Raw genomic sequence first — 12,639 nt, 5'->3', positions numbered from 1 at the left:
CCCTGCTAACTACTGCGCCATTGTGCCGCTTATGTGTCCCTACATTAAAGGAGATAGAAAGTGGTGGCAATGTAGTGTCTTCACTGCCAAATGAATATAATTACAGTATAAGAATGTGTTTAGTTTATTTCATTAAAGGTGTGAAGATAGGAATTTTATAGTAGGAAGAGATGATGGAATCATGCACAGACATGTGCACCTTTTTTAGCATGACCATGTATTATGGAGGGAGTGCATACTGAAGGATACATTGCAATATATATTTTAGCTGAAAATTTATACGGTCTTTTAGGAAATGGAATTAAAAAATGAAGTAATAACTGGGCTATTTAATGAAGTAATAACTGGGCTCTGATTTATAATGGTACTCCAATTTTTTGTTTGTAGGTAATATTCAAATTTTTCTTCAACCCGCAAACAGAGCGAAACCGTGAGATTGTGCGTCGGTCTGAACTACTGCTCTGGCAACTTTTAAAGACTCCTGTCGATGAAATAGGCAAAGAGATTCAGAGGGAGGTGTGTTTGGCTATTAGGTAAGTGAATAACTCAGCATGGCATATTGTTATAAAATTACTTCGGTGTTAAAATCTGATTCAGTGACAAGTATCGATGTTCTTCGAATCATCCTGCTGGATACTTAATTTAATACTGAAAACTGAGATTAGGAATGTAATCCCACTGCGCACTGTGCAACTCTTTGAATTTTGGAAAGGAGGTTTGTCGATGTAGGCCCAGAAAGATAATTTCTGCACCCTATCATTCAGCCGATAGCCACAAAAATGTGAAGGGGTGGGTCCCATGGTGTAACGCTGGTGGGATGACCTGTCCTGATACAAAATATTAAAAATAGGACCTACCCTAACCCACTTCACTGCCTGGGCAGTGCCAGGGGGAAGTGCCCAGGTGTAGCCTTCTTGCCCTTGAGTGGTGCACTCACCTGAACTCCTCTGGAAGATTCTGCTCACCTGGTGCATGCTGTGGGAGACCTGTCATAAGAATGGAGGCCTGATAATCGGATGGAAATTTAAACCTCCTGCCCCTCACCTTGAACTTCTGTCCCCTCGTAACTGACCTTTCAACTAAGGGGAACATCTCCCTATCCACCCTGTCCATGCCCCGCATACTCTTACACACCTCGATCAGGTCTCCCCGCCGTTTTCTGTACTCCAGCAAAAACAACCGAAGCCGATATATAACTAAATGTTCCAATCAAGGCGACATCCTGGTGAATCGCCTCTGCACTCCCTCCATTGCAATCACATCCTTCCTGTAATGTGCTGACCAGAACTGCACACAGTACTCCAGCTGTGACCTCACCAAAGTTCTATGCAAGTCCAACATGACCTCTGGTTTTGTAATCTATGCCTTGATTGATAAAGGCATGTGTCCCTTATATTTTTCACCACCTTATTGACCTGCCCTTGTGCCTTGAGATCTATGGACAAACACACCAAGGTCCCTTTGTCCCTCGGAACTTCCCAGTGCCAGGCCATTCATTGAATACTTCCTTATCAAATTACTCCTTCCAAAGTGTGTCACCTCACACTTTCCAGGGTTCAATTATATCTGCCAAACGGGAACTGGTATCTCTTAAGCCCAGAAGAAATATGGAAATGTATCGGTTGGCTGCAATCTGGCAACGCCCACAGTCCTGACTGCTTCCATCAGAATTTTATAAGAAGTTTTCAGAGCAACTAATACCCTTATTATTGGACATCTTCAATGATTCACTGTCTAGGGAATCACTACACCCGATCCTTGCCCAAGCCCCAATCTCTGTGCTCCTTAAAGATGGTAAGGACACAGCAAAGTGTGGGTCTAAACGATCCATTTCACCCCTTAACACTGATGTTACACGATTGACTGAAGTCCTGGCAACCCAGATGGAACCCTGTCTCCCAACTATAATATTGGAGGACCAGACCGGCTTCATCACAGGTAGATTGTTACCAGCCAATATCCGACATCTCGTGAGAGATTTATGATAAATTCTGATTTGGCTCCAAATTCTCCTCCTGGGTTCGCCTGATGTACATTGCACAGAAAGCCAACATCCACACAAATATGACCTCCTTTGAATATTTTCTGTTAGGAAGAAGCACGAGACAGTGCCGCCCTTACTCCATTACCCTTTTCGATGGCCTTTGAACCTCTGGTGATAACATTGGGGTCATCGGAGGGGTGGAGGGGAATACACCGGGAGGGAAAGGAACATCGGGTCTCGCTACTCTTAATTTAATGTATCCCAATGGTATTTTTCTACCCAAAACATTTTTTTATTACAGTCAACAAATTAATATTGGCGTTTATCTGGGCAGATAAGAGCCCCAGAGTCGGAAACTTACGGTGGCGACATGTAGGTGGAGATCACACGTTGGGTGGCTCCTGCTAGATAGAGTCTTTCTTTCTGCCCAGTCTCGGGTACTTTTAGGATGAGCAGGTGTGGGAGTTCTTATGAATCGGTGGAATGTTGAAATTCCGGAAGAAAGGTCAGGGAAGGAATAGGACAAGCAAAAGACCGCTGGTGAGTGCTGTTTGTCGGAGCATTTTCAGAGACTGAGTATAGAGCTTGCTTTTATGTGGGGGATTTCCCCACCTAATTGCGGTTCAGCTAAATACAGAAGACTCACGGAGACAGCAACTCTGGTTAAGACAGCTTTACTTTCCAAGCTTGATTCAGTGTACAAGGGAGAGTGATTTGAATAAATGCTAAAACCACTCTTCTTTACATTGCTTTAGGTTTCAAGTTATACAATAGCCAAAAATCAGTAGCCCACTCCATTTGGACTCTATCCAATCCATGTAGTTGTAGATTTTACCTTGGCTAATCAATTTTACTTTAGGTGGCATGGTGACTGCGTGATCAACTCGTGATTTAGTCCCATCCTGTTCCCTGGCCATCTGTTGTTTTGCAAGACCCTCGCATCCGCTGTCTCTTGTTCTCCCGTACTCCCATTTCCCTTATCTCCGTGTTCCTGGTCATACCATTGTCTGTCTGAGCGCAGGATGCTGGAGCTGCTGATAAAAACTGCTTATTGAGCTGGCTGTGTTGTTGCTGACCACATTATTATTTCTGTCTGATTCTGCCTGTCTTAGGAATGTGGTCAGGTTAGCTAGCTGAAATCCCATCCTACATTGCGACCACTATTAGCAAGAGTTTAAATGCTTGTTACTGCTATGTTCTAAGAATACATGTTTAATGGTTAATAATGTTTACTGGATATACTTTCTATGATTAGTTTCAATCCTCAATAAACTAACTTATGCAGAGCTAGTCTAGTGGTATCCTAGCTATCTGGTTTTAAGGGGTCTCATCTCAGGACCCCTGCCCCCTATTCACTGTTGTGAGTCCAACAGGAGGAAAGATGGGTGTTGGTTCGTTGGGTGGGCAGCTTCCATGTGGTTGATTCTTAAATGCCCTTTGGAATGGCCTAGCAAACCACTGTTGTATTCAACCGCTACGAAAACACAAAAAAGGAATGAAACCGTACGGACCACCCGGCATCGAACCAGGCACCGGAAATGACAATTGGAAACCCGGCCCTGCAAAGTCCTCCGAACACCTGGGGGCCTGTGTCAAATTTGGGAGAACTGTCGCACAGACTAGTTAAGCACAGCCTCACACAGTCATACTCACAGAATCATACCATACAAACAATATCCCAGACACCACGGTCACCATTCCTGGGTATGTCTCACCAGCAGGACAGACCAGCAGAGGTGGTGGCACAGTGGTATACAGTCGGGAGAGAGTTGCCCTGGTAGTCCTCAACGTCGACTCTGGACCCCATGAAGTCTCATGGCTTCAGGTAATTAGCAGGAAACCTCCTGCTGATTACTGTCATGATAGGCAGCTAATAAACACAGAGAACAGGACATAACCAATCAGCAGGCAGAACACTTGGGGGTGGTTTCCCACTATAAAAGGCACGAGGCACTCGCACTCCGTCTCTTTCCACTGGGGTCATCTACAGAGTGAGTCAGGGTGTATATATCACATAACACCTCCAGCACGTGGCTAAGACTAGTCTGGTTCAGTCAGACAGACAATAGACAATAAAACATTGCAGCGCAGTACAGGCCCTTCGGCCCGCGATGTTGCGCCGACCTGTGAAACCAATCTAAAGCCCATCTACACTATTCCATTATCATCCATATGTTTATCCAATGACCATTTAAATGCCCTTAATGTTGGCGAGTCCACTACTAGAACATAGAACATTACAGCGCAGTACAGGCCCTTCGGCCCTCGATGTTGCGCCGACCTGTGAAACCACTCTAAAGCACATCTACACTATTCCCTTATTGTCCATATGTCTATCCAATGACCATTTGAATGTCCTTAGTGTTGGTGAGTCCACTACTGTTGCAGGCAGGGCATTCCACGCCCTTACTACTCACGGAGTAAAGAACCTACCTGTGACATCTGTCCTATATCTATCTCCCCTCAATTTAAAGCTATGTCCCCTCGTGCTAGACATCACCATCCGAGGAAAAAGGCTCTCACTGTCCACCCTATCCAATCCTCTGATCATCTTGTATGCCTCAATTAAGTCACCTCTTAACCTTCTTCTCCCTAACGAAAACAGCCTCAAATCCCTGTTGCAGGCAGGGCATTCCATACCCCTATGAGTAAAGAATCTACTTCTGACATCTGTCCTATATCTATCTCCCCTCAATTTGAAGCTATGTCCCCTCAAAGAACAAGGAAATGTACAGCACAGGAACAGACCCGTCGGCCCTCCAAGCCCATGCCGACCATGCTGCCCGACTAAAATACAATCTTCTACACTTCCTGGGTCCGTTTCCCTCTATTCCCATCCTATTCATGTATTTGTCAAGATGCCCCTTAAATGTCACTATCGTCCCTGCTTCCACCACCTCCTCCGGTAGCGGGTTCCAGGCACCCACTACCCTCTGTGTAAAAAAACTTGCCTCGTACATCTACTCTAAACCTTGCCCCTCTCACCTTAAACCTATGTCCCCTAGTAATTAACCCACCTACCCTGGGGAAAAGCCTCTGACTATCCACTCTGTCTATGCCCCTCATAATTTTGTAGACCTCTATCAGGTCGCCCCTCAACCTCCGTCGTTCCAGTGAAAACAATCCGAGTTTATTCAACCCTCGTGCTAGCCATCACCATCCAAGGAAAAAGGCTCTCGCTGTCCACCCTATTTAAACCTCTAATCATCTTGTATGCCTCTATTAAGTCACCTCTTAACCTTCTTCTCCAACGAAAACAGCCTCAAGTCCCTCAGCCTTTCCTCTTAAGATCTTCCCTCCATACCAGGCAACATCCTGGTAAATCTCCTCTGCACCCTTTCCAATGCTTCCACATCCTTCCTATAATACGGTGACCAAAACTGCACGCAATACTCCAAATGCGGCCGCGCCAGAGTTTTGTACAGCTGCAACATGACCTCATGGCTCCGAAACTCAATCCCTCGACCAATAAAAGCTAACACACCGTACGCCTTCTTAACAACCCTATCAACGTGGGTGGCAACTTTCAGGGATCTATGTATATGGACACCGAGATCTCTGCTCATCCACACTACCAAGTATCTTACCATTAGCCCAGTACTCTGTATTTCTGTTACTCCTTCCAAAATGAATCACCTCACACTTTTCTGCATTAAACTCCATTTGCCACCTCTCAGCCCAGTGCTGCAGCTTATCTATGTCCCTCTGTAACCTGCAACATCCTTTCGCACTGTCCGCAACTCCACCGACTTTTGTGTCATCCGCAAATTTACTCACCCATCCTTCTACGCCCTCCTCCAGGTCATTTATAAAAATAACAAACAGCAGTGGCCCCAAAGCAGATCCTTGTGGTACACCACTAGTGTGTGAACATTTCCCATCAACCACCACCCTCTGTCTTCTTCCAGCTAGCCAATTTCTGATCCAAACCGCTAAATCACCCTCAATCCCATGCCTCCGTATTTTCTGCAATAGCCTACCGTGGGGAACCTTATCAAACGCTTTACTGAAACCCATACACACCATATCAACAGCTTTATCCTCGTCCACCTGTTTGGTCACCTTTTCAAAGAACTCAATAAGGTTTGTGAGGCACGACCTACCCTTCACAAAACCGTGTTGACTATCCCTAATCAAATTATTCCTTTCTGGATGATTATAAATCCTACTTATAATTCTTTCCAAGACTTTGCCCACAACAGAAGTAAGGCTCATTGGTCTATAGTTACCGGGGTTGTCTCTACTCCCCTTCTTGAACAAGGGGAAAACATTTGCTATCCTCCAGTCTTCTGGCATTATTCCTGTAGACAATGACGACATAAAGATCAAGGCCAAAAGCTATGCAATCTCCTCCCTAGCTTCCCAGAGAATCCTCAGATAAATCCCATCCGGCCCAGGGGACTTATCTATTTTCACACTTTTCAGAATTGCTAACACCTCCTCCTTATGAACCTCAATCCCATCTAGTGTAGTAGCCTGTATCTCAGTATTCTCCTCGACAACATTGTCTTTTTCCTGTGTAAATACTGACAAAAAATATTCATTTAGCACCTCTCCTATCTCCTCGGACTCCAAGCACAACTTCCCACTACTGTCCTTGACTGGCCCTACTCTTACCCTAGTCATTCTTTTATTCCTGACATACCTATAGAAAGCTTTAGGGTTTTCCTTGATCCTACCTGCCAAGGTCTTCTCCTGTCCACTCCTCACTCTTCTTAGCTCTCTCTTTAGGTCCTTCCTGGCTTATTTGTAACTCTCAAGCGCCCTAACTGAACCTTCACGTCTCATCTTTACATAAGCCTCCTTCTTCCTCTTGACAAGTGAATAAACTACGGTTCCTTTGCTCGACCACTTTCTCCCTGCCTGACAGGCACATACTTATCAAGGACACGCAGTAGCTGTTCCTTGAACAAGCTCCAATTTTTCAATTGTGCCCATCCCCTGCAGTTTCCTTCCCCATCCTATGCATCCTAAGTCTTGCCTAATTGCATCATAATTGCCTTTCCCCCAGATATAACTCTTGCCCTGCGGTATATACCTATCCCTTTCCATCGCTAAAGTAACCGTAACCGAATTGTGGTCACTATCACCAAAGTGCTCACCTACCTCCAAATCTAACACCTAGCCTGGTTCATTACCCAGTACCAAATCCAATGTGGCCTCGCCTCTTGTTGGCCTATCTACATACTGTTTCAGGAAACCCTCCTGCACACATTGGACAAAAACTGACCCACCTAAAGGACTCGAACTATCGCGTTTCCAGTCGATATTTGGAAAGTTAAAGTCCCCATAACAGCTACCCTGTTACTTTCGCTCCAATCCAGAATCATCTTTGCAATCCTTTCCTCTACATCTCTGGAACTTTTCAGAGGCCTATAGAGAACTCCCAACAGGGTGATCTCTCCTGTTTCTAACCTCAGCCCATACTACCTCAGTAGACGAGTCCTCATCAAACGTCCTTTCTGCCACCGTAATACTGTCCTTGACTAACAATGCCACACCTCCCCCTCTTTTACCACCTTCTCTGAGCTTACCGAAACATCTCAACCCTGGAACCTGCAACAACCATTCCTGTCCCTGCTCTATCCATGTCTCCGAAATGGCCACAACATCGAAGTCCCAGGTACCAACCCATGTTGCAAGTTCACCCGGATGCTCCTGCCGTTGAAGTAGACACACTTCAAACCACCTTCCTTCCTGCCGGTACACTCCTGCAACCTTGAAACCTTACTCATGACCTCACTACTCTCAACCTCCTGTACACTGGAGCTACAATTCAGGTTCCCATCCCCCTGCTGAATTAGTTTGAACCCTCCCGAAGAGTATTAGCAAATTTCCCCCCCAGGATATTAGTACCCCGCTGGTTCAGGTGTAGACCGTCCCATTTGTAGAGGTCCCACCTACCCCAGAATGAGCCCCAATTATCCAGGTATCTGAATCCCTCCCTCCTGCACCATCCCTGTAGCCACGTGTTCAACTGTTCTCTCTCCCTATTCCTCGTCTCGCTAGCACGTGGCACGGGTAACAATCCAGAGATAATAACTCTGTTTATTCTAGCTCTAAGATTCCACCCTACCTCCCTGAATACCTGCCTTGCATCCTTATCCCTTTTCCTACCTATGCCGTTGGTGCCTATGTGGTCCACGACTTGGGCTGCTCCCCCTCCCCCTTCAGGATCCCGAAAACACGATCCGAGACATCACGGACCCTGGCACCTGGGAGGCAACACACCAACCGCGAGTCTCTCTCGTTCCCACAGAATCTCCTATCTGTCCCCCTCACTATGGAGTCCCCAATAACTAATGCTCTACTCCTCTTCCCCACTTCCCTTCTGAGCAACAGGGACGGACTCTGTGCCAGAGACCTGTACCCCATGGCTTACCCCTGGTCAGTTTCCCCCCCCACCCCCCCAGCCAGTATCCAAAGCGGTATACTTGTTACTAAGAGGAATGACCACAAGGAATCCCTGTACTGACTGCTTCCTCCCAGCCCCTCTCACCATCACCCATCTATCTTCATTCTTCAGAGTAACTACATCCCTGAAGCTTCTATCTATGACCACCTCTGCTTCCCAAATGATCGGAAGTTGCTCCAGCTCCAGTTCCCTAACACAGCTTTTGAGGAGCTAGAGATGGGTGCACTTCCCACAGGTGAAATCAGCAGGGACACTGACGGTGTACCTCACCTCAAACATTCTGCAGGAGGAACATTGCACTGCCTTCCCTGACAGCCCCTCTAGATAACTTGCGGATAAAACAAGAAAAAGAAAGAAAGAGACCTGATATTCACTCATCCCCTTGGGTTAGAGGGGGTGGCTCCTCTCCCGCGCTTTTAAATCTCCGGCTCCTCTCCCGCTTTTAAATCTCCGGCTCCTCTCTCACTTTTAAATCTCCCGCTCCTCTTCCGCGCTTTTAACTCTCTGGCCCCTCTCCTGCTTTTAAATCTCCCGCTCCTCTCCCGCACTTTTAACTCTCTGGCTCCTCTCCTGCTTTTACAGAGTAATCACACTTAGGTTAGCAGAGAGTGGAATTCACAGAGAACTTTGCTAACTGCGTGACAGATTCAATAAATCAGATCGAACTAACTTAAAGGTCTGAAGTATCTTTCAGTTAAAGCTGCATCCAGTTGCAGCCCAGTGTTATCCCAGTGTGCTTAACACGACATGGTACCAAAAGACTGCTATCCCTAGGTGGTTTAACTCAATCTGTTCCGTGACGACCAGCAAATGTATCCCGGCACCATGGAGAAGATCCAGGCTCCTCAACAGCTGTGGACCTCTGGCAATCTCAGTGCCAACTGGCGGACTTTCAAGCAAAGGTTTCTGCTGTACATCGAAGCCTCAGACCTCGAGGGTGCGTCTGATACAAGAAAGATCGCGCTACTCCTCCCAACTGCGGGGGATCAACCCATCCAACTCTTCAACTCGTTTAACTTCACCGAAGGCCAGGACAAGACAAAGTTTCAGATCCACCTGGACAAGTTTGATAGTCATTGTGAAGTGGACACCAATGAAATCTTCGAGCGCTATAAATTCAAACAGCGCCTACAAGGTAAAGATGAATCTTTCAACTCGTCCTTCAACAATCACTGTAAGGATCCTAGCCGAGTAAAGATCAAGAGGGAGAATCGAGGGCAGGTAGCAGTAGAAAGAAGTTGAACCGTGACGTCACAGCCAGCAGGTAAGTGATTGGCTGGTGACTGGTAAGTAGTTTTTCTTTTCCCCGAGGTGTGTTGATAAGGTAGGGTTTTTCTATTTCTGTTTTTTGTTTTTATTGTGTGATTGGTAACAATTTCTTTTTTTTTTCCTTTATTATTTAATATTATAGTTGGACTAAGTTAAGCTTAAGATTAAAAATGGCAGGAGATCTCAGACTCGTGTTATGCTCCTCTTGCTCAATGTGGGAGCTCAGGGACGTGGCTTATGTCCCTGGCTCCTTCACGTGTGGGAGGTGTGTCCAGCTGTAGCTCTTGTTAGACCGCATGATGGCTCTGGAGCTGCGGATGGACTCACTTTGGAGCATCCACGGTGCTGAGGAGGTCGTGGATAGCACGTTTAGCGAATTGGTCACACCACAGATTAGCATTGCTGAGGGAGAAAGGGAATGGGTGACCAAAAGGCAGAGAAAAGGTAGGAAGACAGTGCAGGTGTCCCCTGCGGTCATCTCCCTCCAAAACAGGTATACCGTTTTGGATACTGTTGGGGGAGATGGCTCACTAGGGGAAGGCAGCAGTAGCCAGGTTCATGGCACCGTGGCTGGCTCTACTGTACAGAAGGGCAGGAAAAAGGGTGGAAGGGCTATAGTCATAGGTGATTCAATTGTAAGGTGAATAGATAGGCGGTTCTGTGGTCGAAAACGAGACTCCCGAATGGTATGTTGCCTCCCAGGTGCACGGGTCAGGGATGTCTCCGATCGGCTGCAGAACATTCTGAAGAGGGAGGGTGAACAGCCAGTTGTCGTGGTGCATATAGGCACCAATGATATAGGTTAAAAAATGGGATGAGGTCCTACAAGCAGAATTTAGGGAGTTCGGAGCCAAGTTTAAAAAGTCAGACCTCAGAGGTAGTAATCTCAGGATTGGTACCAGTGCCACCTGGTAGTCAAAGTAGAAATGAAAGAATAGACAGGATGAATGCGTGGCTTGAGAGATGGTGCAGGAGGGAGGGGTTCAGATTTTTGGGACACTGGGATCGGTTCTGGGGGAGGTGGGACTACTACAAATTGGACGGTTTACACCTGGGCCGGACTGGAACCAATGTCCTTGGGGGTGCTTTTGCTAAGGCTGTTGAGGAGGGTTTAAATTAATGTGGCAGGGGGTGGGAACCAAATGAGGAGGTTAGTGGACAGGAAGGAGGTAGTAACTAAAGCCTGTAAGGAACTAGATCATGAAGTCGGCGTGATTAAGGGGAAGAGTAGGCAGGGAGCAGATGATGAGCGCAAAGGGACTGGTGGTCTGAGCTGCATTTGTTTTAATGCAAGAAGTATAGTAGGTAAGGCAGATGAACTTAGGGCTTGGATTAGTACCTGGGAGTATGATGTTATTGCTATTACTGAGACTTGGTTGAGGGAAGGGCATGATTGGCAACTAAATATCCCAGGATATTGATGCTTCAAGCAGGATAGAGAGGGAGGTAAAAGGGGTGAAGGAGTTGCATTACTGGTCCGAGAGGATATCACAGCTGTGCTGAAGGAGGGCACTATGGAGCCGTGAGGCGATATTGGCAGAGCTCAGAAATAGGAAGGGCGGTAACAATGTTCGGGCTGTACTACAGACCTCCCAACAGCGAGCGTGAGATAGAGGTACAAATATGTAAACAGATTATGGAAAGATGTAGGAGCAACAGGGAGGTGGTTATAGGAGATTTTAATTTTCCCAACATTGACTGGGATACACTTAGTGTCAGAGGTCTAGATGGAGCATCCAGGAGGGATTTCTAGAGCAGTATGTAAATAGTTGAACTCGGGAAGGAGTCTTAAAGGAAGAGTGCTAAAGTGGGGGAAGGCCAACTATACCAAAATTCGGGAGGAGCTGGGGAATGTGGATTGGGAGCAGCTGTTTGAGGATAAATCCACATTTGAAATGTGGGAGTCTTTTAAGGAAAGGTTGATTAGAGTGCAGGACAGACATGTCCCTGTGAAAATGAGGAATAGAAATGGCAAGATTAGGGAACCATGGATGACAGGTGAAATTGTGAGAGTAGCTCAGAGGAAAAAGGAAGCATACATCAGGTCTAGGCGACTGAAGACAGACAAAGCTTTGGAAGAATATCGGGAATGTAGAACCAATCTGAAACGAGGAATCAAGAGTGCTAAAAGGGGTCATGAAATATCTTTAGCAAACAGGGTTAAGGAAAATCCCAAAGCCTTTTATTCATATATAAGGAGCAAGAGGGTCACTAGAGAAAGCGTTGGCCCACTCAAGGACAAAGGAGGAAAGTTGTGCGTAGAGTCAGAAAATGGGTGAGATTCTTAAACAGTACTTTGCATCGGTGTTCACCGAGGAAATGAAAATGAAAATCGCTTATTGTCACAAGTAGGCTTCAAATGAAGTTACTGTGAAAAGCCCCTAGTCGCCACATTCCGGCGCCTGTTCGGGGAGGCTGTTACGCGAACATGAGGCTGAGAGGGACATGACGGATGTTAAGGTTAGGGATAGATGTTTGATTACTCTAGGTCAAGTTGGCATAAGGAGGGACGATGTGTTGGGTATTCTAAAAGGCATTAAGGTGGGCAAGTCCCCAGGTCCGGATGGGATCTATCCCAGGTTACTGAGGGAAGTGAGAGGGGAAACAGCTGGGGCCTTAACAGATATCTTTGCAGCATCCTTGAACACAGGTGAGGTAACGGAGGACTGGAGAATTGCTGATGTCCCCTTGTTTAAGAAGGGTAGCAGGGATAATCCAGATAATTATAGACCGGTGAGCCTGACATCAGTGGTAGGGAAGCTGCTGGAGAAGATACTGAGGGATAGGATCTATTCCCACTTGGAAGAAAATGGGCTTATCAGTGATAGGCAACATGGTTTTGTGCAGGGAAGGTCATGTCTTAGCAACTTAATAGAATTCTTTGAGGAAGTGATAAAGTTGATTGATGAGGGAAGGGCTGTAGATATCATATACATGGACTTCAGTAAGGCATTTGATAAGGTTCCCCATG

The 12,639-nt window shown here is 46.3% G+C and overlaps 1 protein-coding gene across 1 annotated transcript in view; it reads left to right on the top strand.

The window, feature by feature from the left end:
- Nucleotides 1-12,639, top strand: part of LOC140397295 (probable E3 ubiquitin-protein ligase HECTD4) — a 561,188-nt gene that overhangs the window by 239,357 nt on the left and 309,192 nt on the right. Inside the window, 1 exon segment of the mRNA XM_072486148.1 lies at nt 388-533. Coding sequence (XP_072342249.1) covers nt 388-533 — 146 coding nt within the window.

Source organism: Scyliorhinus torazame, chromosome 1 (genome assembly GCF_047496885.1).
Source record: "Scyliorhinus torazame isolate Kashiwa2021f chromosome 1, sScyTor2.1, whole genome shotgun sequence".
In the NCBI taxonomy this organism is placed as follows: domain Eukaryota; kingdom Metazoa; phylum Chordata; class Chondrichthyes; order Carcharhiniformes; family Scyliorhinidae; genus Scyliorhinus; species Scyliorhinus torazame.
This window is presented reverse-complemented; position numbering and strand designations above follow the sequence as displayed.